Source organism: Lepisosteus platostomus, chromosome 25, assembly GCF_059453375.1.
Source record: "Lepisosteus platostomus isolate fLepPlt1 chromosome 25, fLepPlt1.hap1, whole genome shotgun sequence".
In the NCBI taxonomy this organism is placed as follows: Eukaryota; Metazoa; Chordata; class Actinopteri; order Semionotiformes; family Lepisosteidae; genus Lepisosteus; species Lepisosteus platostomus.
Window position 1 is genome coordinate 12,776,712 of NC_142635.1, and position 25,859 is coordinate 12,802,570.

Below are 25,859 nucleotides of genomic sequence, written 5' to 3' on the forward strand. Positions count from 1 at the left end.
AGAGGGCAGAGTGCATCACAGTTCAGCTGTCAGGCAAACAGAATGTCTGAGTCTCTTTCCGTTAAATTAAACCCGTCTTTTGTTTGTACGCACCTTGCAAACGCGCCTCCTCAGTAGTTACACACAGAGGGGTACAGCCGCTCTTTTGAACATATTTGTGATAGCAGCGGTAAATTGAATTTGTTGTCTTAAATGAGCAGATTGCGGTTTAATTCATTTTGATGTGTCTGAGAAGCCTATGAGTTCTCAAACTGTTTGCTCTGTGCCAGCAGAGGTTTCTGAAACAGCCGTTTTCTAAGGCAACAAAACAACAAATGTCTGTCTCTCTGTTGGCTGGTGCAATTCAGCCTCCCTCCTGCAGGGCGACCTATACATGCGACTGAGGAGTGAAATGGTTCTTGCTGTGTTGGTCTATTCTATGTGTAGTTATAGAAGCCCCACCATGACTTTGTATTCAATCTGAGTTAACAAGCAGGACATCTATGACAGACGGACTAGTACAGATCTCTAGGGGTTTGGAGGTGTTGCCAGCTGAAGTCTTTGGGCTATATTTACCAGTTGTGTGTCACTTTCAAAGCACTCTTCCGGCTATTAATTACCCCAGCAGCTGTGTGGCCTGAAAAAATCACTACACTTTGGCTATTTTTAACCACATCAGCCTGCAGCTCTGTTTCCTGAGCCTTCAGGTCGAGATTGAGTGCAGACTGCATAATCTTAGCCCCAACCCTGTAACCGGAGAATCTACTACCACACACTCCTGGGACACACCTTACTTCATGGCAGATCAGGTGGAACAAGGGAGAAATGTCTTCAATTGATTGAAGGGGAAATTAAAGAACATAATTTTGTGCAGTGCACAAAGAATTTGGGCAGACAACCATGGCAGCAGTCCAACTCTTACAGTGAGAGATCATTAATGGCAGAGTAGTCACAACCTTGGTTTAATGTCTCGTTCAAAAGACGGCACCTCCTACACCACTTTGTCCTGTCATTTGTTTTGTTTCCATGCCCGTCGGTTGGCTTTTGTGTTGTTTTTCTTCCTAGGGCTCTGGCGTAGACATGGCGTGCCTGAAAATAAGAAAACGATGGGCCAAATGTTCCAACTCTGCCATTTCTTCAAATGTAGTTGTGACATTGCAGCTTAAGAAAACCAGCAGGTGGCAAATGCCAGCTTCTGCTGGAGCTTACTTAGATCAATGAAAACTACAACTTGGACAGACCTGCGTTTTTTATCAAGGCTCATAAACAGGCGTGTTGTCTGAGACACGGCCTTGGCAGACACACTTGGCATATGACATCAGTCCCTAGATGGTACAGTGCAGCAGACAGTAGGGGTTCTGTGAGCCTCAGAGAGGCCAGTGTTTTGCTAGAAATGACCTCATTGCAGTCCTGAGAGTTCTAACAATGACATCACCATTCCATTACACCTTAATGCGCAAATGTAGCAATGGACTGAAACTGAGCAAGCTCCCCGCCTGTCTGAAACACTGACAGAGCACGATTCTCCCCCTCAAAGCCCCAGTACCCACTTTCTTATTTACCTTTTTAAGTACTTCAGAAGGAAGGTTCCCTTCTCTCCTACTGTCAGCTCAGAAGAATTGATCAAATCATCCCATTTCATCCCATTTCAGAAACCTCTTACTGTTACGCCAGCTGCATCAAACCAGAAAGTATTCATTTTACAAAAAGAAGGATGAATTGTGTTAACTATTGTGTTAACTAAAACAGCTTATGAGCTTGTCACTAGAAACTATCATTCTTCAGCAGTCAGAACAAGTGCCAGAACCCTAAGTATTCCTGTATGGAATGTTAGAATCACAATTGGCACTGTTACACAAGTCTCTAGTTACATAAGAGTCATTCGGTCTATCTAGCCTTTATGCATAAGCCTAGGTGCTCCTATATGCAAAGGGTTATGGGAGTATGGAACAAGCTACTCAGCCATGTTCCTAAACCTGATACCTCGTTTCTTTCAAGAAACCGGTGGATGAGATCCTTGGATTATTTAGCTACTATCTACCATCTACTATCTTTTACCATCTGTTCTTATGTGTGTGTGTGTTGTAAGCCAGTGTATCACAGTGGCCGAAGGAGGGAGTCGGACAGAGTTTGGAGATCAGAAATTGACAGGTTTAGCACCGCCCAAGTGAGATATTTGAGTGCAAAACTCAAACCTGCTCATTTTCACACCTGAGCCCTCTTCCACTTCCTTCTCTCTCTTTCTCTTTCCCTTCTTGTGCTCTACTGCTTCTCCCTTTGCAGACAAAATCTTTCTGCAGCCACCTCTTCAGCCCCGCGGAGCCTCCTATCAAGCGCATTCATTCCTGATCTAGATTTAGAGCTCACGTTTACCAAGCTCCAGCAAACACTGCCCACCAGAGCAGGCGTTAAAAGATCTCGAATAGGCACAGGCACAAATATAGCGGGAGCGATATGGTTGATTACCAGTGTGCTGTGCAAATACAGTGTAGCTAGGCAGGCTGCCTGCAGTGTTGAATGGCCACACACAGGATACCACGCCTTGGAAAAAGCGCAAATGTATTACTGCTGAGCAGCCATGGAAGGAAAAGGGAAAAACATAGGAAACTTTTAATTCACCGAAATATGATACTGGAGTCTTTGTAAGTCAGGAAAGATGACAATAAGATGGCTTGTTCCTGTACTTTTCATAGCATGACTTCCAATTTTCCCCATGTTCCAGTGTACTTCAGTTGAGTTTTGCAGAAGTCTTCAGAGCTCCTGAAGGGCTGGTAGAAGGTGTTGAACCCCTGCAATTCCAAGGCAGTAATGATCTGATTTGGGTCTTTAAGACCTGAGCTGGAACGAAAGTCCACAGACATGGACCAGGGATGGACGCCAGCGTTGTTTCTTTGAGTCCGTTTCCTTTTACTTTTCTTTATCAAAAACTTGTTCCTAAAGGATCAGTTACGATAACCCTCAGGCTGTTTTTGCTCCTTAGAGGTGGCACCGAAGGATAGTGAATCCATTGAAAAGCCACCTGAAGTCTTGTGGATGGGGCAAAGCCAGGAACTGCCCAACTCCAGCTCTCAAAGGGGCAGAATCCAGCAGGTTTTCCCAGGCTCTCTTTAAATCATCAATGGCAGCAGCCCTGTGGAAAATGATGAACTGCTCCATCTTAGCTAACGAGCAGCTCAATAAGGTGATTAAGAGGAGAGGTGGAATGTAAACCTGAAGTTGTTGTCACCCTACGGGACTGGACGTGTGCACCCCTGGTGTATAGGAACACCCCGAGAGCTGGCGATGGAAGTGTGTGTCTCTCTCTCACACTCATGCTGCTGTGTCAAGGGAGCAGTTAACAGGGCGGGTGTTGAGTGCTTGTGCCAGATTACACTCAGAGCCACATACTTTGATCCCCAGGGAGAGAGAGAGACTTTTCATGGGATTTTGAATTTTACCACAGATAATCCCGTTAGGAAGCAATTTCTACCCCTTCACACAATTCAGGGAGTTCCTAGCAGTTCACGTGGTGTAAAAAGTGTTCACCTAAGAATGATATAGTTAATGCTTTCATTTTTGTCACAGTGTTCATACTTTGGATACGTTATTATTTAACCTACCTGAAGTCCGATATGTTGCTACAGTAGTATGCTATGTTAACAGGTGACATAACTAAGATCTAAGCAAAAATCTACAGGTATATTTGAAGGTGTAAGCATTGTGGACATGCATTCATTATACACTTTTTTGAGCATTGTGACAGACTTCTTCTGCTCTCCAGCACACCTCTAGGATTGTGCTGTGTAGCTTTGCTTTGGTGATCTCTACTATGAGAGTAAGTTAGGCTAATTCCCACAGGAGGGCGCCTTTTACCAAATTTCTCCTTCCTCTCCCTTAAGCAACACCTTTCAACCAGCGCTCTGTAGTGGTCATCTTTCAACAGCCAGGATGTTTTTACTTCTAGGACAAAAATGCAGATGGCTTAATATGTAATTTTTTGGAAATGCCCTAAGCGTAGTTTCCTGTATACTACGGTTCGTCTTCTTATTGCATACCAGACGCTCATGCAAACAGCTTTTCATGGACTGCTCAGCATGCTTAATTCATAATTGTAGTTTTTAGCGAACATTCAGGAGGGATGACGTCCATCAAGTTCTCCTTCAGACTTCTGCTGAAGTTCTCCATGAGTTCAGGTCCCGAAAAGCTAGAAATACCATAGTAAGCCTCTCACTTACAGTACGTGCATATGTCTTTCTGCATCCGACCTCCTCCCCCATCTCCACCTTTTCAGCTGCCCCTTTCTTTCTCTGCATGGGGGTCCCAACGTCCTTCAGCCACTTACAGGTGCTTCGAGTGCCACCCCTCTCAGTAAACATGCCCGAATGCATTCTCCTACTGGGTGTCCTTATTCCTTGTGAAAGGAATGTGTCTTTCCTGCTCTTTGGTTTCATCTACCCCTTTACCAGCAAATTCCTAAGGCAGGTGTCCTGTCACTGAGGGATACAGAACGTTTTTTGCCCCAGAGAAGACAGGATCACTCAGTTTATCTGATTAAATAATGGATTATTATTGGCTGTTGCTAGTATTTTTTTGCACTGATGTTTTTTTTGTTGCTGTTATATCTGCCTTTATTATGAGCATAATCAGATGTTATGAGACCATCAGGTATAATAAGACCATCAGGCATCATAAGGCTCATAGATTAATGAATCTGTGGAGAGACCATTTGGAAGGGGCTTGTCTATCTGTCAGCAGCTTTAGTGTTTTGGCGCTTGCAAGCTGTATTTTGACAGTCCTGTTATTCACTAGGCCCTGCCTGTGAGGCTCTGTTGAGTTCTGAATCGGTCTCATTTTGAAGCTGTCTGTATTAAAGCGCTGTGTTCAGTGTGGAATCCAGGACATGGGGAAATAGGATTGAGGAAGTTTTTTGTCCTGGCTGAGATCTGATGAAAAAGACTGTAATCAGAAGCAGTATCATCACAGTATAGTACAGCACACCTCCAGATAATAATACTTGTTAGTGTAGACTCAACGTGCTTACTGTGCTGTTCATAAGCCCACGGAGAAGCAGTGACCCAGTGTCAATACAGTATATCTTAGATACAGATAGCTTTAGCTACATTACAGACCCAGTATAACATGATAAGCATGGATTTTGTTCTCTGCTTGCATAACCTGTGTTGTAAAACAAAAGAATTACAGTACAAGTTTGGATTACAGTACAAAAGAAGATTGATGTTTATTGGGCAGTCTGTCTAGGCAGTGTGTGCTTCTGACACCTTGCTTTGAAGAACTGAACAGCTGTTCCTTTTCTGCTTAGCCACGCCCCCTGCCTTTGTCCCACCCCGCCCATTTCCCTGGGGTCCATTCCGTTGTCAAGGAGACGGTCAGCTACTGGACGTTTTAGGGACCTCCTGGTCTGGGAGAGGTCTGTTCTAAACCAGAGGCCTGACACAGTGTGTGGGAGCAGCTGTGTATTTAAGAAAACAACCTCCAGTGAGTGGGAGAGAGAGAATTTGCTCTCTTATGAATGCGTGTGAGACAGACTAGGAATGGATCACAGCAGGAGAAACAGTCGGACTGGGCCAGCGCCTTTAAGATCCGATAACCCCGGGGACCAGGCCGTGATGTACCTACTGTCTTTGGTCCAGCAGGACCCGGAATTATTATGGAATGCTGCATCTCTCATGAAGGTAACAGGGAGAATCTAATATTAACCCTACATATGGGAAGACTGGCATCTTGCTAAGCTACAGTATGTTGTGTGCAAGAGATTAGTCTTTCAGTTTTATTCCTTGTCATGATCACTTGGCATTCAGTCACTTTTAAACATGAGGGATGTTTATATTGCTGATGCTTGTTTATATTTTTCACAACAGCTGCATCACATACTGTATCTTGAACCTGCTATGTCATTTTCAGTCTTGACATGCTGAGCATGTATAACTTGCACAAGAGTCATACAAGTGCTCTTAGTCTTCATTCGTTTCTAATATACAAACTGGCAAGTGAATGCGGCTTTTTGAGCTGTTGGGTTAAGGTGGGATGAAGTAATGAAGTTTTTCACTGCTTACCTAAACCCTTGTGTCTTTGCTTTCTAATTAAGGGCCAATTACAGAAGAATTGTCTTTATCCGAAGGCGCTGTTTTGTGTAGAATTTGTATGTACAGTATGTTGCTGATGAAACTCCCTAAAAGTTCAAAGGAATTTAATATTTTTAACTTTGAGGAGTTACAGTAATTACGACCAATACCAGATGTTCTGGGACAAATCCCAGAACATACAACCTTTACTTGAAAGCAATTGATTATCAATTATTTGCCTAACAGAGTGGTTGTACCAATATTCTGTAAGGGGAGCTAATAGGAAAGTGTAGTATTGATTCTCAGTTGGTTATTTCACTGGATGCAGAGCAGGGACCCGATCAAAGCCCCAGCCTGGAGCCTGGGAAAGGCTCTACTGACTAATCATGTCTCCTTTCTAACATCAGTATGCTGTTCTCTGGGAGATATTTATAGTGGGTCAGTCTGTTTTCTTTTGGCCCTTAACTAAAGTCCCTGCTCAGTGAAGCGAGTTCCAAGAAAGATAATTAAGTCTTTTTGCTCTGTTTGGAATCCAGAGAATAAATAAGCAAGAAGCTCTTCCTGTTTGTGTTCCCAGATTGAACGCCAGTCTACTGTATACTGAAAACATGTTCCTAAGAAGACAGCAACATGCTTTTGCACAAATATTCCCCGAAGAGGTTTTAACTGGAATGCTTTTTTAGTTTACATCGAGATGGATGTAAATGAATGGTCGTGACTTTTCCGTTGGATTTATAGCATTCAATTTGTCTTGTTTATAGAAGAAGATTTCTCACATCCTTACCATGCTGATTTTACAGTTTTTCAGTTGCAATGTTGTCAAGCCTCATAACAGAAAAGTGGTTTCCTTCTTAAAATCAAATTATTAATCTTAAAAATCAGAGTATTGGTACTTTTTCTGAAGTCCCATGGTCTTGGCTGGGAAAGAGCACTAGTAAAATAAAAGAAACCACAGTTTTTTTTCCAGTTTTGGTTAAAGGGTTGATCTTTTGGATTCAATTTTCTAACTGTATTACTGCTGCAATTAGTCTAAGGTCTCTGCAGGCAATGCCTTTTGTATTCATTTTATATTAAACTACGGCTTTGTGAATGGATACACACAGTCACACATGACTGATCTGTACGTGAAGCTATGCACCACTTGCTCGCTTCACTCAGAAAGACAAAAACCACCTTCAAATGTTGTAAACCTTAGCTCTAAAATCCTTAGTGAGCCTTCAAGACGCCTGGCACAGCTTTTTTATCAAATCAGATCCTGAGGAAGGCCTGTGCTATAACTGAAGACCCATCTCATATTCTTCTTTTGAACTTTTGCCTTCAGGACTATGTTTTCACTGCAAGACAAATAAAAGAAATGTAGCCCCGTGTACAAAGGTGCACACACTTTTAATACTGTACGAAATATCGCTGTTACTTCCTTAATTGTTTCTATGGTCCATTTGCCGTTTATGTATATTTTCCTTAGTGATGTTGTTTGATTTGGAATGTGTTGTTGTTGTTGCACTTGCTGCTTAAAACCCCCCTCACCTTGGGGATGAAGAACAGTATTTTGAATTGAAATCGGAAAGCTTATGAATGAGGAAATAAATATTTCAACCCCCCCGGGGGCCTAGAGAAACTATGCTCATAAAAGTGAAAGAATGCTGGCAGCTGTAAAAAGAAACACTGGCGGTTAGGTGGATAATAATTTGTGGAGATAAAGGCGCACTAACTTTATTCCCTTTGTGGTTTTGCTCCTCCTCCTTCTCGCCCGCAGGTTGAGCAGACAGGTTAGTAAGGAGAAGCAGGGAGAAGGGTGGGACACATAGGAACCGCAGTGTTGACTCATGTACTGCGTGTCTGCGTGCTGGGCTGGGGTGAATCTGGCATTCTCTTAAATGAGTTACTGGTGCCCAGACGTCTTCCGGAGGTCTCCTTGTTTAGCATATGTGAACATTTATGCAGAATGCGCGTGAGTATGGTGGGATTTTGTAGTTCTGCTGATCAGCAGAGGCAGGAATGGAGAAATCTTGTTCGGTTTTTGGTGGAACTGTTTCCTGAGGGTTAGGCAGCCTGGAGCTGACGATAAGGGGTGTCGAAACTGTTGCTTTGAATTTAGCGCTTTTTTGAGTGCGGTTTGCTGTCCGCTCTTCTGCAGAAGGCAGTTACGGCCTCGATTCAGATGCGAGGGAGTAGATGGACTGGGGAAAACTCTATCGGTGGATTATCGGTCCTCTGTTTGATCAGAGACGCCTGTAGAAGAACAGCTTTGTGTCGGCACAGAATGCACTCGTAACAAAGTGCAGGATAGCGGTGTGGGCTTGTTTAGGCTACCTGAGTTGAAACTCAGTGTGCTGTTTTCTTTAAAGAGTCATGCTAGAAACATTTACTCAGACATAACATTTTAGTGACAAAGGCATGTTCTGTCATGTGGTAGTCGGCAGGATCAGTAGCTTTATGGTAACACTGCTGGGCTATAGTCAGCCCAGTAGCTCAGTGCACTCGGCAGTCCTTAATTAAAGTGCAGAATGGCAGCGTGTTCACTAGCTCAGTGTTAAGAGTGCCTACAATACTAGGGACTACACTATGGAAAACTATAGATTTAAGCCACATAGGCACTATAGGATTGACTTAAAGCACTGTCATGTTTTGATTGCAACCATAGAAAACCTAATGGTGGAATATTTCCGGTGAAGATCAAAAGGCTGGAATTAGAAATGAGAAATTTGATCTTCCTCCAGGCCTTTGCTCCTTGGTTTGTTTGCCTGTTTATTTCTCTTCTCTGCCTCTCTCAGTGGTTCCTCTGCCCCTGTTCCCTGCGGAGAGCTTCCCAGTGAGCTCATCACTGCTCCTGCAATCTTGAAACACGAGGACAGGAGGCCTTGCTCTTAAAGTGGTCTCCTTTCTGTGAGGAGCAGAGAGCTCTGGGGGTTACCACCCGTCTGACTAGGTGTGCCTGTCGCTGCCTTCTAAAATCGAAATAAAAAAAAGTTCTAAAATCAAATTTCATTGTCTCAGAAGGTATTCACTCCCTTTTTGGGGGGAGAAACATACCTACAAGAATTTTCAAAATTGTAATCCTCTATAACTACCCTCAAAACATGGAAGATCCTCGGAGCTCTTACTCTACAGAGATTTGTGTCCAGCTTGTTTTTCTTCCAGTGCTCTCATGATCATATGTCACATTTTGGAAGAAATTCTGAGAGAAACCCAATAGCAATCACCTCTCTCCTTTACAAATGCAAATAGACCTGGGTATAAAGACTGCTTTCAGAGCTATTATTTTTACTATCTCTGTTTAGAAGTAATGAAAGAATAAGTGAGGAGTTGACTGCAATGGAGACCCAAGTCTTGTGCGTCCCCTCATCCAAGGCTGAGAATCAAGCCACTGAATTTCTTTAGCCTGGAGCTCCCTGTGCCTTGTTAGATCCTGCTTCAGAATGGGATGGAAAAAAGCAAAATTAGATGCCTGAATGAAGCACTTTGTTTCAAAATCAGATTTCAGTAGAAAATTGTGTTTACGGTACTGGGGGATAGATCTTTGTGTTCAGTCACTCGGTGTTCAACAAGTGGGCAGATGTGTGTCTGGGTTGTTAGCTATCAAAATGAATTAATTGTACTAATTGGGTACAGTGTCTAATCCCAACACATAGCACACTCATGTCTGATAATGACTGCTACTGTACTTCCCAATTCAAAGACTCCTGGTATGATACAGCAATGTTCTGACTGGCTTAAATTTTACTTTGTTCTTTGTTCAGTACAAGTACAAATAAAATATGATGTTAAGGCAAATAAGTTGTAGGTTCAGTCCTCGAGATAAATTCGAATTTACAGATTACCTTGTAGGTGATTCTTAACTCTAAAAGCTTAACCATGCCGATATATGACCCTGTGCTCTACTCTTTCCTGTTGTGAGTTTCCCTGTTGTGTCTGAGTTCACCTGGTGTGTCTCTCTCCAACCTTCTTCATGATGGCCATTAGTCACACAACACAGAGACGCATAATTACAGGGAGGGTAGACTGCTGCTGGAAATTCCAGCCCACTGAAGAGACCGGAGGCTGAGGTCACTGAGTAAACGCAGAGACCCAGCCTTCTAGAGCACTGATAAGGCTGAGCTCCAGAGGAACAGAAAAACTGAGAGCTGCCAACTGGAGCAATAGCTTGCTTTCTGCTTCTTGTTAGCGATGTCTCGTACGCAGAAAAAATATTTTCCATTAGCGGAAAAGCAGCACAGCCAGCTATAGTAGAATCAGATATAGACTCCAGTTCTCGCAATGCATCAATCCATTTTTCTGTTACTTTTTAAGTTTTATTGTGAAAATACCAATCTAAAAACCATGTTACATTTTCCATCCTAATTTTCTGAACAGGTATGTTAGCATGCTTCCTATATATCAGATTCTTTACGAAATATTCATGTTTCACACGTTCTACATTAACTTAAATGAACTTAAGTATAAACAGCATAAGATCTAAGGTCCAAAATCCTTTAAAGACTTGCAAAATAATCTCTAATTTAAATCCCGATAATCCCGTTTTATTCATTAGAAACATTAAAAAGAATGGCATCCAGTTCTAACTGGCAGTGGGCTCCCCAAGGGATCCTGTGAATTTTTGGATGGTGCCACAAAGTCTACAGATAAAGGAGGAGCCAGCAACAGTTGGCATGCTGGGTTGAAGGGTCAGTGGGAGGTCAGAGGTCATTGTCCCCTTGTTGCACTGGCATGGCGGGGAGCTCAGAGTGGGCAGCTGCTGTAGTTGAGCACAGCTGTGTCTGTGAGAGGACGGGAGCAGCACAGGGCCGACGTCAGCTGGGAGACAACAACCTGTCTGCTATAAATAACCGCCCCTGCTTTCAGTGTTGTTTTAGAGACGTTTAAGGAGCGAGCTTAATCGTTTATTTGAAACCAAGCAGAGGATAACGATATATATTTTCTTATCTGTTCACGGGGGAATAAACCCATTGGGCATTGCTTCTTCGGTCTTTACTCACAGTCACAGATCGAATGCACCTTCCTTGTGTTTTTAAGCAAAAGATAGCTCATGTCTGCCTCAGGCTACAAGCTGAATTGACTGGTTACTAATTAGGCCCCTGACTGACTAGCAAGCATCTGTGGATCTGGGGGCCGTCCTGCCTTGTAATCCTGGGAAGGTCATGCAATGGAAGAGGCTGTGGATGTCAGGAATGAGGTGATGCCGCAGAGCAGTGAGAGGAGGATCTCAGTACTTCGGATTTCATCGTGCAGCTTGCTGGGTGTGAAAGAGACAGAATATTTTAGGGTTCTTGTGTAGCCCTCAGCTCATTGCTTGGTCAACAGCCCATCCTTCTTTTCAAGCACGGAAGTGAGCCGTGATAAAGGCTGGATCCCACACTGATTAACGCGGTTCTGGACAGGACAAAACGCGATAGATGGGGCGTAGCTTCCTCTGACTAGACCCCACGGCCGTTTCTTGGTGGGAAAACTGAACAACGCTGGCCGCATTTGCTGTAGAGGTGACGCTCTTTGTGTCCTGAGAGGGTTAAAAACAGCTTCAGCTCTGCGGCAGATCAGCACCCTCGGGAGTTAGCCTAGGGACTCGGTGGCTCCTCCGAAACGCTCTGTTGCCGGTCTGGTAACGGTCTGGCCCCGGTTGTGCGTTGTGCAGGAACGGCAGCGCCTGGAGACGATCCTCAATCTGTGCGCGGAGTACAACAAGGCAGACCTGGCGCCCGGGGCCGAGGCGGGCAGGATGGGCTTCCCTGGGGAGGCAGGGGGCAGGAGGCCGTCGGTGGAGGTGGGGGTCTCGCCGGCGCACCGCGGGCCGCCGCGACAGAGGGAGAGCGACGAGGAGAACCTGAAGGAGGAGTGCAGCAGCACAGAGAGCACGCACCAGGAGGTCAGTGGCCACTTTCCCCTCAGCCTCACCCCCCCTGCATCAATTGACCACATTCTTCCACCACTCGTTTCCTTCTCCACCTCATTCGAGGTCCAAAAACCAGTTGCGTTTCGGAAAAAATGGGCACTGGTTCAATATTACCGGTCACGAGCCCCAAAATAAAATCCGAGCTGTTCCGTTTCACTGACTACATTCTGGGTCAGTGTGTGACTTAGGAGACAAATACTTTAGCTCTGAGCCTCCGATGTGAGAGGAACTCCAGAAATGCGCCGTGACAGCTCCCCCTCCCTTTGCTATTAGCACTTTGCTGTCCCATGGAGCTGCAGTCTCTGCTCCTATGGCTGTGGTCAGCGAGAACGAAGGCAGCAAAGGCTCACAGTTAACAACTAATAATAATAATTGCTTACACTTATATAGCGCTTTTCTGGACACTCCACTCAAAGCGCTTTACAGGTAATGGGGACTCCCCTCCACCACCGCCACCTGTGTGCAGCCCCCACCTGGATGATGCGACGGCAGCCATAGTGCGCCAGAACGCTCACCACACATCAGCTATCAGTGGGGAGGAGAACAGAGTGATGAAGCCAGTTCAGAGATGGGGATTATTAGGAGGCCATGATAGGTAAAGGCCAATGGGAAATTTGGCCAGGACGCCAGGGTTACACCCCTACTCTTTTCGAGAAACGCCCTGGAATTTTTAATGACCACAGAGAGTCAGGACCTCGGTTTTGTGTCAAACATGTCACACTGAAGTAGCTGAGCTACACTTCACTTTGTCTAAGTGTGACCCTTGCAATGGTCTAGGCTGTTTAGATGAAAACATGGGAGTGTGAATATCACGGCATTTTGTAATGGTACCACAGCACATTTTCCTGGGGAACCTTAAGTGTTTGGTTAAGTGTTGTGTCCCCAGATCCAGGGTGGGGACCCTCCCGCGCTGTGCCCAGCCCCTTCTCACTCTCCCTTGCCTCCAACCGCAGCATGAAGACGCCCCAGGGAGTGGCGGCGCCAGCCGACAGGAAGTGGGTTACTTGGAGGAGGAGAGGCTGCGGGTTCTGGCCCGAGTGGACGAGCTAAAGGCCCGCGTCACCGAACTAGAGCAACAGCTGCAGGAGTCCAAGCAGGAGGTGGGAGGGTTGAGAGATGATGATAATAATAAATAACTAACCTCTCTGTTGTACAATAGTTCTGATGTAGAGAAATAGCGTTATAAAATAATGAAGTAGTTATAAAGTAAATACATGTGATTTGAAACAAGTTCGGCGGTCAACTGCTCAAGTCCTCATGGGATTGGGGTTTGGCTAGTTTTCGGTTCTCCCTCAAACTGTTTTTAATAACCGCTTGCCGACTGGACGAGCGGACGTTGTCCGTTGCTTTTTACGATCCATCGGTAACCCATGGGACTACGGGCTCTGCCGGCGTGGCGTGGGGTTTCGGGGCAGCTAGCGGGCAGTCTGGAAATGAGGAGCAGGGCCGGAGCGCGGGAATCCCGCTTGAACGTGTGTGTGTCCGCAGGCGGAGATGGAGCGAGCTCTCCTGCAGGGAGAGAGGCAGGCGGAGCTGGAGCAGCTGGAGGCCGAGCAGGAGATCATCGGGCAGCTGGGGCGCAAGCTGAGCGAGCTGGAGTGTGCCATTCAGAGGGAGAAAGATAAGGTACCAATTGTACAGGGGTGGCGACATTATAGCTCATAACACCACCAACACCTCAACATATTCAGAGCGTGCGCGTCTCCAAAAGGCTCGCAGGTATGCCTCCTCCCTGGTACTCGGGAGTCCCGGATCCCCCTATCGTAGCTCAAGACATCTCTCCAGGCAGACCTACAGGATCTTCCCCAATCCCTGACGCGTGAAGGTAGCTGTTTGGAGGGGTGTCCTGAAAACAAGCCCGAATGATGACGGAGAATCAAATGTTTCTTTCTGGGACATCACTGGTGTCGGGAGTTAAAGCGTTACATTTATTTAGGGGGAGATCTCGGCATGAGATAATTGGACTATGTTCAATTGGAAGGGAGTCCCCAGTGGTGTAAGTGGTCGCAGTAAACGTACTGTACACAGCTGCGGTCATAATCGGTGCTACAGTAGGCAGTGTTGAGAATGCATTAGCACTTCTATTTAAAGCCAGGCAAGTGTCATATTATATTATTAAGTCTCATATCCACTTAACAGTTAAGGGATAGGTTTATCCAACTTTTTTCACCTATTAAAAGCATCTCACTTTGGACTGTTGAACTGAAAGCTTTAAAGCTGGTGTTCTATTTTAGGATTTGCTGTCCCTTTCAGTGACATGCATGGTGCCCTGCTTTAAGAGGGTTGATGAAATTTGCTTTTTCTATTTCCTCTATTGGTTCTTCACCAACTCAGAAATGCAGTGTGACTTGGTGGGGATGTTTAATAGGTGCAGATCTGATTACTGGGGTACAATCCTAGCAATGCATGAATGGGTTTTCCGTAGCTGGGCCAAGCAGGTTTTTTTTTATGGAGGAGGATTTTTGGGGGGTTGGAGTGGCTGGATGAAAGAGAAAGAGGCCTCTAGCTGTGTTCTCGGTTGGCTGGGAGGCCCCTGCATCACACAGGTATTCCCACCTGTTCCCTACAAAACCACGCACTTCCCTGGCGTTCGCAGTTCCCCGTCACGCACAGGTTTGCTGGGACTGTGCTTTTCCTTCCTGCGTTTGTGGTTCCTAGCTGGCAGCGTTTGCGGTGTGCGAGGGTAGGAGTAAGCGCAAGAGCCTACTCTGGGAGCTGGGTGGTGGAATGCCAGCTGTAAAGCAGATGTCCGACTTTAATACAGTCAGAACCAGCAGCCTGGCTGCATTAAAAGCCAACGTTTAGCCGGGGATGAGCCTCAATGGACTGAACAGTCTCTTCTGGTTTCTGGCACTGTTCTTAAGGCATGGCATTAACAGGGCAGCTGTGTGGCTCTTGCAGAAAAACACTGTGGTGATTTTTTCAGCGATTCCACTTTTTTGTCCCCGCTATACAGTATACGCGTTTATAAGCATTGGGTAGATATCAAAGCCAACGAAAGCGTCTCAAGGAGCAGCCAAAAGCTATGGATCTGGAAGTTGACGGAACAGTGGGGGGGGTGGTTCCCACTGTATCAAGCTCTTATTTCGTTTTCGCTCGGTGATATCACAGCTACTGCCTCGGCTTGGTATGCACTCAGTTCCTCCCACCCTGAGGTCCGTGCAGCTCCCCCAGGTTGTCTGTTCTCGCCTATGAAGCAGTGCAGTCCGTTTAAAAGGTCGTTTCCGTGGCAATTTAATGCCTCCTTTATTATCTTCGTAATTCGGTTTACGCGTCTCCAGATGATCTTCATGCCCTTATTGTAGTGGAGCAGATTTATGTCAAACTCTGACACTGGTACTAGAACAAGGTCTGGTCATGCTGCTCCATTGTGGTTAGTTTTATGGGCCTCTTAATTTCACAGTCTAATGAGAGAGCTGTGACTCTGAACTATAGCCCACTGTATATCAAGAGGGGTGCATATAGTATAGTATATAATATATACAGAACATAATATGTAAATTTGACATATCACTGTATATAGCCATGTACACACTATAGTTCATTTCATCAGTATGTATCATATATAGAAGTACTTTCATATCTATATATTTAGCTACTTTCGTATCTATATTTTTAATATATGCGATATAAATACCATATACTGAAACATTATCAAAATATATTTCTACCTGTTTTTTTTTCCTTTTTTAAGGTGAGTTTTACGATAGCTTCGAACACGGATGCGGCTGTCTTAGTGGTAAAGGGGATTTTGCAGGGGTGTCGCGGTGGGGGGGGTTGTGGGTAGATCCCATGAGAAGATTGGGGACCCATGAGAACCGTTACAAACGAGAGGAAGTGATGCGGCCCTTTCCAGCCTCCTTTATTTTTTTTTTCGGCCCTTTTTTTCGGTTTTTCTCCTCGTCTTACAGGCGAGCTGGTCAGGGCTCCTCTGCAGCTTGGCTCCACTCACCCTCTGTACTAACCCCTTAATCTGCTCTCACCACCTCACCCTGCGCTGGCTGTGGGACTCTCTCTCTCCCCCCCCACGTTTCCTCTTTCATTTTCTTTTTATTTGTGTTTCAGGAGGTAGGGACAACACTCGGCAGCTTAAAATGGGCTTTAGTGCCGTTCCGCTGGGTAGGCCGAAACGGTTAAAGGCATTCCCTGGCTTTAACTTGCTCGGCCGGGGGGGGTTTGGCGCCCTGGCCATGAGGTCATGAATCCCCGAGCAACCAAGGGTGGTGCTGAAGGGGTCCCGAATGGACCCACACCGAGAAGAGGTTACTGGGTACCTGCATTGAAAGCTGCAACACAGGAGGTTAGACCAGTTGACGGGATGTGGCAGCTGTCTTCTCTCCCGCCTTTCCTTCCTGACCTCTGACCTTGGTCCACAGTGAGGTTGGTTCTCCGAGGAGAGGGAGGGACAAAGGGAGCACTGCCGAAAGGTATTTTGGGAAACCAAAATAAAAGCTGCTGACGGACCTGAGCAAGGCTTGAAAGGCTGTCTGGTTTCCTGCAAGGTGTGTTCTGGCAGCGATGCAACTCAAAGGAGGTTTCTGGCCTCTCTCGGCTCCCTCGTTTGGGCCTTTAGGAGGTTACACTTTTTCTTGGATGGTGGTGGTTTTCTGTGGGCTATGTTGCGATCTGGGGTCTGGCAGCAGTTTCTCCTGGGGACAAGCCCCCTCTAATTAACCGTTTATCTGCCTGTCCCTCTAACTGGGCTTCCCTCAGGGGACCTGTCTTCATGAGGCATGTTTGACCGCCCAGTGTCGAAAGAGGCTTATCGCTGTATTAACAAAAACCAGGAGGTGTCCTTGCTGAAACCTCGTTTTGCGGCAAGGTTTCTCAGGATGAATGCTACAGGGTGAATTTGCTGAACTTTTTCTCTGAGCGCTGGAGGACAGGCAGTTATCTGGAGCTCTCCTGAGACAAAACAGTTTGGCTCCTCTCTGGAGGTTGACTACAAATGGGTTTGCCTTGAAGCCAGGGACACAGAAAGAGCTGTAGCCCCTGTGTAATGGCCAGAAATTTCAGCGGAGAAATATCCAGCACTGCGGAGGGAAGGGGAATTCCTTGGAAGAACTGGGAAGCGTGTGTATGAGAGAGAGAGACAAGTGAGCCTGTGGCTTCTGCCTCAGCTGGCGTGTCAATAACTTCTAACCGGTGCCAAAACCCCACAAAGAAACATGCACAATGATAACAATAACTTCTCATAGAAATGATTTTTATGTTTGTGTTTCACTTTGCCATTTGTTTGTTAGCACAGAGGTGTAGCCAGAGCGTGGTGCAATTCAAGGCTTCTGGGGTCACTCCCAGTCCCTTTCCACCCTCCCCACCAAAACCCCATTGATCCTCACGCTCCCCTGATAAGTCAGTCTTAGCTGAAGGCATCTTTAATCCATATAATTGCCTTCAGGACCAACAGCTTTCTCTTTGTGTGGCCCAGAACATACATTTAAAGGGTGCCTGTAAATTGTGGTGCTTCAACGAAATGTCCAATTATAAAGGATATGTGTTTTCACAGTTCTGACCTTCTAGCCAATATCATTTATGGCTTGCCAGTCACTTTAGTGGCAGATCAATAAGCTCTTAGTAGAAATGCATGCTCTGGCATATCAATTTTAATCAGAGCGTAAGTTAATGGTCTTGATACCTTTATTGCTGTTTAAACAAAGCTCCTTGCAGGCACTATCTTAACTCTGATAAAGATGCCTGCAGGCAGTATCTAAAGCCTTAGGTTGCTAGTTGTTTTCAAGTATTTATACAGGATCCAGGCTGAAAACTCGTTATTTATTACTATAGATCATGACCACTCTGGCAGGGAAGATAAAAAAGAAACACGATAACAACTTGGATTAACAGTTTACAATTCAGAGCAACATGTTTGCACCTTTAAAAAGGGCACATTATGTGCCATCCTCCTGAAAGCCAAAAGGTGAAGCAGAGAAGCACAAGTCCTGCTCTGTTGAGGGATACTTCTCAATATTACGTACATTTAAACTGGTAAAAAGACTTCCCCCACGCATTACTGACGAACCTGACAAGCTTTTTGCTTGGCCTGCAAGAGGCTGGAATAGCGGTTGTATCACCAGGCACTGTGGCTACATTCACACACTTTTGTGGTGTGAATGGCAGCTTAGCCAGAGCACAGACTAACAGCATGTGCCGTTGTTGTGCTGTGTTTCCAAAGCGATTTGGTTTGAGAAGTCTGTTCGGCCTGTAGAGGCTCCTGGTCTGGGTAGGGCGCTAAATAAAATTCGGAAAATATTTTTTTCTGTAATGAAGGCCGCAAACGAACCCTCCCCCACCCCCAACCCCCATTTCTCTGGCTTATCCACTGTTGAGACGTCTAACCTTGAGAGCTTTTGCATGGCGTGGTTTTGAGCAGTGTGTTTTTCTCTCTCTCTCCCCCTTCTCTCTCTCTCTCTGCTTCCCCGGATTGCTTGTGTTTTTTTTAGGAAAGGGCAAATGTTGAAGCAGAGCGCGAGGCCCTGGAGAGGCTCCAGGATGGTTACAATGAGCTGAAGAACCAGCTTCATAACTGCCCCGAGTCTGTGAGGGAGCAGATACAGGAGCAGCTCAAAAGGGTCAGTCCTTCCCAGACAGCAGCAGCCACGTGCCTTCCTACCTGCCCCAACCCTCCTCTCTCACCCCGTCTTCAAAAAGAAGCCCCAGTCGCTATCCTGCTTAGCGCCGCTGGAAAAACAAAGCCATTCCACCAAAGGCATCTTTTGCTGCTGTTTTTTTGTAACGCCTGTTGCTTTTGGAAAAAAGGTGTGAATGCTAGCACAGGGTTTAAACCACAGATTTGTGTACCCTAAGACAGAACTGTTATTCCAAACAGCACCAAGTCCATCAAGCTCCGGCCTACACCATTCCCTTAGGAGAGTCAAAGTGAAAGTGGAGTTCAGAACTGTTCCTCCATATTGATTTAGGATGCGTTTAAGCCTTTTCGTCAAGCATTTCTTCTTTCTTTGTAACACTGCCCAATCTTGAGTCGGAAACTAAAGTTTGCAAGCTGCTTTCCTGTTAGATGGGAGAGCTAAGAAAAGCCAGAGGGGAACTGACTCTCAGTCTTGGTTTTAGGGAGCGCGCCGACTTTGAGAGATTCTCCTGTTTATGAGTAAGCCTTCCCTTGTTTAAGGAGTTTGGGCAAGAAAGGTGCAAGATGTTCCTTCCCCCGATAAGAAAGCCCATCTTATCGCCAATTGGAACACAGTGCTGTTGAGAGACAGGAGTACTGTAGGAGTTCCAACCAGAGTGACAACATGATCCCCGTCTTTTCCCAGCCCAAGTCTGTCCCCACCCCTTCCGGCTCTCTCCAGCCCCCCTCTATAACCCTGTGTTTCCACTGCACCAACAGTGCCGGGGTCGAAGGTCATTTGGGCTGGCCAAGGGTAAGGTGGTGCATTGTGGGTCAAGAGCGTCAAGGTTTGGGGTTTCTCAGTGCATGACTGTAGCATCCCGGTGTGATGTTGCCTTTGTGGGTGGTCAGTTTGTTTTTTCACTGTATTTCCTCTTCCACCTTATTATTACACTACATAACAATAACCACTTACTAATCTATTAATTATCTCATCATTTGGTTAAAGGGCTTAAACTACAGAGTATTTCCTTGCTTATGTTTCTGGTCTCAACTTCTTCTGACTTCCTCAGAATGGTCTTTTTTGTGTTCTTTGTCTTTTCACTTACTACTTGGTATAGTTCTGGGTATTTAAAGTGCAACATTTTGAAAAAAAAAACTTGCTACTTTTCCACTTACGATGACATTTTATTTCATTTGTACATAATTTATGGAGGATTTGTTGCTGCAGTGCAATTTCCTGCAAATCTGGAAAGAATTATCACTGTGGAGCTGTGGTATTTGCATGACACTATTATAACCTGTGCTCTGTGGAAATAAAGCTTATCGTGGGAAGCCCTTACATGCAGTAACATGGTCAGAGACCTTCTCCCTATTCCTTTAACCTTGTTTTTTAGGGTTCATTTCTTTAATTTGGGTAACAACTTGAGGTTTCTTTCCTCTTACTATGTCAAGGGAACCCACTTTCCTTTTGCTAAAATCTGTTGTCATAACAGATGACTACTTAATCCAGAGTTGATGTCTCACTTCTCGCTATGATGATTAGAATTATAATCATGATTAAACCACACAGCACTACTTCCATTGTTTTTATACTGAAACCCTGCCAGTCAGGAATCTGAAGTTATAAAGAGTAGACACCCCCCCCCCCCCCGCAGAGCTGCAGCTCATTAGTTATGTGAGCCCAGCGACCTCTTGCTGTGCTTCCTCGTGTGAATGCTGACATTCCAGCAATGACCACACACCTGCGTTTGAGACGACACGTACTGTTTCAAACCAGCGTCTCTAATGTTATGCTTGGGCGGCCTCTAGTGGCCATTCGTAGTTATAACACCTCGGGAGCTACTGAATTCTCTCCTCCATGGCAACACGCTGCTCCGGTTACATTAGCCCTGATGTGCAAAAGCACGTGTTCCCCCCCCCCCCGTATGGTATTTCCCTTTATGCAATATATTTCTTTATTGTATTTGTGTAGAGGGGGAGCTGGCGCAGAATAGCAGCCTGCCGTCCACGTTTCATAGAGAGACTGAGCACTACGAGATTCTCATGTCGTAGGTAATTTCAGGTTAGAAATTAAGTGAGTTCATTCATTGACCCTCCCCGGAGCACTGTCACAACTGACCCCAGCCATTAAAAAACGCTTCTCCTTCTTTCTCTTTCTGGAGAGGAAGTATTGACACGGAAAGCCAGATGTGAGGATCTGTGTGCTACCTGCTTTCAAGTTTTTTTTCTTTCACTCTCAATAAAAATAACTTTACTTTTTTCTGTATCTCCCTCCACTACCCCCAACACCTCAGTTCAAATGACTGGAGGGGGTTTTTCAGCATGCTAACACAGTCCTTTTCCACTTTCAGATCCAGCTCCACTCAGTTACACAACTGAACCCCCAGAATAATCTAAACTGAGCGTTTTCAGGGGTGACAAGGTAGCATTGCTGCCTCGCAGTGCTCCAGCCCCAGGTTCAAATCCTGGGGTGCTGTCTGTGTGGAGTTTGTATGTTCTCCTTATCTTTGCATCAATTTCCTCTGGTTTTCTTCTGTAGTCCAGAGAAATACTGGTAGGTGAATTGGCTTCTGGGAGATAATTAGCACTGGTGTAAGTATGTGTGTGTTTGTGTATGACCTGCAATGGTCTGGTGTCCCATCCAGGGTGTGTCCCGCCTTGTGCCCATTGCTTGCTGGGATAGGCTCCGGCTCTCGAGAAGGCACTTAGAAAACAAGACGTTACTGCTGGAGGGACAGCTCTCAGACCAGTGGTCCCCTTCGAACAAACCGCATTTCTTTAGAAACACAAGATTTGTCCACGTGCGATTTGGAAATAAAAACTTGCAGATGCTCTGTATCTACAGTGATGTATTAGTGCAGTTAGAGCTTCAGTGAAGTAATTCAGTCTCAGTTGGAATGAAGACTGCAGCAGGTCTGTGGGCCTTTAGGACCCACATTGAAAATCCCTGCGTCAGGATGTTTCAGTAAGGGGGGTATCGGGGGCCTGTAGAGCATGCTGGCCTGTTCTGTGTAGCGTCTTTACGATCACATTATCCTAAGCTGCCGGACCTGAATGCTAGAGAATTCATGCAATGGTCTCTTAGTGAGTCGAATAATGCTGTATGAATTGTCTTTTCTTTACAAGCATTTAAGTATTTTTACTTTTGTATATTTATTTTATTTTGAATAAATAGTCAAGCTATGCATCGAAGTAGGTGGGTGGACCTACTTGCTGTACATTGCAGTCTGAATGCAGCAGGTAACCAGCCTATTCAGTGGTGTTTTTGTAAAATGGATGTAGAAATCCTTTAAAACGCACAGATGTAAAAACGCATGTAAAAACGAGACAATTCCGAAGGTTAGGTGCCGTCCACTGATGTAAAAAGGCTACAAACACACAGTTGCTGGGGTTACACAGTAGGCCTCATGGTTGTTGTCACTTCCTCCGCTGGGCTTAATGCAGGAGGCCGAGACCCTGGAGTCAGAGACCAAGCGCTTTGAGGACCTGGAGTTCCAGCAACTGGAGAAAGAGAGCAGCCTGGAGGAGGAGAGGGAGACCATCAGCCAGCAGCTCTTACAGGACAGAGCAGAATACCAGAGCAGCCTGGCCAAGAGGAAGGTAGGCCCAGTGTCAGGGTGACAGGAGATTCCAGTGCAAGTGCTGGAGTCCTCCTCTTCTGAATGTGCCGCGGCAGTAATTTAAATAGTGTTTCAACACGGACAGAAACGGAGAAAAAACCCCACTGACATCCAGGAAATCTGCAGTGATATCAATGATAAACAATGGTTTAAACCAGATTCCAATTTTGGCTCAGAATGAGCTTTTCATTTTCTTTTAATGCCTAACCCATGACACATAGATGAGAGCAATTCCACACCCCCCACTCCCGTCACCCTTTGGAGTGAAGACGCGTGTGTGTTGTTCTTGGGTTTTTAAATGCACTTCCCCACTTGATCCCCAGGAGAAGGTGGCTGCGCTGGAGAATCAGGCCAATCAGTTGGGACTGCAGGCAGCCCAGGAGTGTGACAGGCTGGCCAAGGACAGGAACCTGGCCCTACAGCTGTTGCACAAGGTATGGGCCCAGTATCTCTCTCAGTTGTTCTGGTCCACACCCTTCCATTCGGTCTAGTCTCTTTCACGGTCTGGACATGATCCACTTACTGTGTAGAAGGAAACAGTCCTTAAATTTTATCCTTGCACAGTATTTTGAATTTGTTTCAAAGACATTGTTGTGGTTTGAGGCACTGCCATTGTGTCTTTGGAAAACTATGTGTGCGCATTGCCCTCTGAAATCCTAATCCCCAGTCACGACTGCAGGTAGAATTCACTGCTGTGACTGCTGCTGTGTGCTTACAGGAGAAAGAGAGGCTGTCGGCCCTGGAGAAGAGATATTACAGCCTGACAGGAGGCCGGAACTTTCCAAAGACCTCTAGTACGATGAAAGAGGTGAGATGCCGTCTTCTCTACAGTTGGTGGTATCAGGGAAAATACAAAAGAAAAAATTTGCCCTTTCAAGTCTCCATTTCATTATAATTTTAAACAAGTTTTGGAGATGGTAGGAGACGAGTTTGCGGTTTTCCCCACACAGAGAGAAACATGGGGATGTTCAATTTCCAGGAGCACAGTACAATTCTACCAGAATCTCACTGGCTAGCACATTTTATTTGTTTCTTAGATGTTTTCAAAAAAGACCATTTAAAGACCATATCTATTTTTAAAATTGGAAGAAAATTGAGATTTACATTTAGAACTAGTTCTATTACATTTCTATGCGCACACCTGTGTATGGTTTCATCTTAAGCTGCATACTAGTCTGGTTTTTAGTGTCGTTAACTAGTTGTTAGTCTTCCTGTACCCCAGCATAATTTGTCTTCTACATTTTAGGGATCAATTGATTTGTTCAAATCTACACTGCTCACATATACCTAATACCCCTCTGGTTTGTCGTATTGACCTCTTTGCTGAAGCTTTACTGAATAACAGGCCAAGAAAGAAAGTTAATAAGAGCAGATTCCTGCTCCCCACAAGTAAGACCAGTGGCCTATCCCCACTTCCTGCCTTTTAAACTCCGAACAGGAAGTACTTCATATCAGCGAGCCTGACCTGCTAGAGGACGTCCAGTCCCAGCTTTCCCTACAGCAACCTGCTGCTTCCTATTTACCTAATTCTGCCTCCCAAGTCTGCCCCAGCAGACTGCAAGAGGTAACCAGACTAACCGTCACTGCATGCAGCCTGAGGTCAAGCACAAAGCAGCATGCAGGAAGGTCTAGTGTGACTGCTAATGAAACAGCTGCATTTCCACTTATTGCTGATGACAGCAGCACTCCATTGGAATGATGCAGAAGTTGGGTAGAACTGAGATCTGAGAATGGTTAATGGGTGGCTCTGTCTCATTTCTCCCCTCTTGCAGAAAAGTCCCGTCAGGAAACGGGACAGATGCCATTTTTTAATTGGATGATACATTTGGTAACTCTTGAAAAGTGATATCCCCTGTGCTTCTCAATGATTTTCATTTTGGTTAAATACAGCACAGTGTTTGGCAACCTCCCATTTAACACCCTTTATTTATATGGTATGACATGCCGTTATTTAGGACAGATCTGTCCTTTGGTCCAAAATGTATTATTATCCTAAAAACTGGAAGTTCAAAGTCCTGAAATTAGCCGTGAGGAGAATGTTTTCATGGGCTCTTAGGATATTCTTCCCAACATGGAATCAATGTACTTTGTCATTGTTGTCTTAATCATTTTAAATAGGACTTCTTGGAGATCATATTATTGAAATCTTGGGCAAATGTTTTAACCTGCACAAGGTGTTTCTGTGTGCATGACACTTGCTCACTTGTTATGCACTGACAGCTGAATGGCATGCCTGTTGGATCGTGAGTTTTGTAATTGTTTTGTAAATTTGTGTTTTAAAAAGAGTAGATTTCTGCTTGACAAGTGCAGAACAGTCTGTGCACGATTCTTGACTGAACACTGTTTGGGTTAACCAAGTGACATCCCCAATGTTCTGTCCAACAGAGGATCCTTAAGAATGACACTGGGGTCTTGATATTTGTGAGGGTTTGGTTCAGAGAATCAATAGCCCTGAATAGCCATATAAGCAAGTCCTCCTCTATACCACCACATTACGTACGACAGCATATAGTATGTACAGACATAAGTAAACCTCCATTATATGATAATTAAAGTACTAATGCATTGGCTTTAAGTTAATGAAAATAATATTAATCAACTTAAACAACAGTAACAACAAATTTATAGGAATCAGCTAAAATAAACATGAATCCCTCCACTGTGTCCCGTGGATGCCTGCACTTTCTCGCTCTGCTTATGTAAAGAAAAGAGCAGTAAAACTGTCAGTGTGCCTATAGAGTCGTCACCAGTATTGCTGACACAGAACCTGGAGTGTTTTTTACAGTATGAAAACAAGATTATGTTGAGATCCAGGGAGAAACTCACTAGCTATATTCATTTTACAATCCTAGTCTGTTGCGCGGCTAACTTGAAAGATGCACTTAACAACTTTGGGCTCGGTTTCATCCTGCTCTGCTCTTTTTCCACACAAGACCCTGTCAGCCAGACCACATCGCAATTGGGCGAATTTGCAAATGTGGATCCCCAAAGCTGTATGTAGTCGTCTAGACCGGCTTACTGGGGTCACAATCGAGAACCTGTCTCCCGAATCCTATTGCACTGAACTGCACGCTTAGTTAATGCAGCTCTTGCGTCTCGTCTGTCCTTCCTCATGGTGGACCACTGTCTAGCCTTATTCTGTCCAGTGGCCTTCCCTTCCCACACAGTGTGACCCGAGTGACTGCAGATGATCTGAAGCAGATCAGCACCGAGCAGGACTGAGGCTGAAGAGAAAATGTGGTGTTAGCTTTCACTGCAGGAGAGACCTTACCATTATAGGACAAGACAGCATTTATAAACATGACGCCAAGCATTGTGCAACATGTACTTGGGTACCGTGAGCTCTGACTAACATAAAAACATTCTGCCTGATGGGTTGCATGCGGTTACGATCTTATGAGTGCAATGGAGTTTTGTCTGTTATCCAGTACTGAGGGGCTGGGGTTTCTGTGCGCTGTCGTCTCACCCTGGGGGGGCGCCCGGCTTGTGTGTGTGTGTGCATGCGTGTGTGCGCATTGGTGCTGGACACGGAGTGTGAACTGATGGCCTCTCGTCCTCTGCACGGCCCCGGTCTGGCTCTCAGGAGTACGTGAAGCTTTCTGACGTGTATAAGATGTATGGGAATGGCTACCGCGATGCCCAGATCACCGCCGCGCAGGACTGGCTGTCTCATGCTGTGCCCTCAGCTGCTCGTGAGGTATCTCCTCACCCTCTTCCTCCTCTCCCCCTCGCTGTCGCTGCAC

The 25,859-nt window shown here is 45.4% G+C and overlaps 1 protein-coding gene across 24 annotated transcripts in view; it reads left to right on the forward strand.

The window, feature by feature from the left end:
• The window catches only part of LOC148641124 (pleckstrin homology-like domain family B member 1), a 105,323-nt gene that overhangs the window by 67,878 nt on the left and 11,586 nt on the right, over nucleotides 1-25,859 (forward strand). For 16 of the 24 annotated variants that reach the window (XM_088619184.1, XM_088619183.1, XM_088619175.1 and 13 more), the window contains 9 exons: nucleotides 11,671-11,901; nucleotides 12,882-13,028; nucleotides 13,417-13,554; nucleotides 18,369-18,497; nucleotides 21,941-22,096; nucleotides 22,440-22,550; nucleotides 22,835-22,924; nucleotides 23,555-23,680; nucleotides 25,700-25,813. In XM_088619184.1, coding sequence (XP_088475310.1) covers nucleotides 11,671-11,901; nucleotides 12,882-13,028; nucleotides 13,417-13,554; nucleotides 18,369-18,497; nucleotides 21,941-22,096; nucleotides 22,440-22,550; nucleotides 22,835-22,924; nucleotides 23,555-23,680; nucleotides 25,700-25,813 — 1,242 coding nt within the window. The remainder of the gene's footprint in view (nucleotides 1-11,670; nucleotides 11,902-12,881; nucleotides 13,029-13,416; nucleotides 13,555-18,368; nucleotides 18,498-21,940; nucleotides 22,097-22,439; nucleotides 22,551-22,834; nucleotides 22,925-23,554; nucleotides 23,681-25,699; nucleotides 25,814-25,859) is intronic. The other 8 variants (XM_088619181.1, XM_088619189.1, XM_088619182.1 and 5 more) reach the window with 5 other exon arrangements.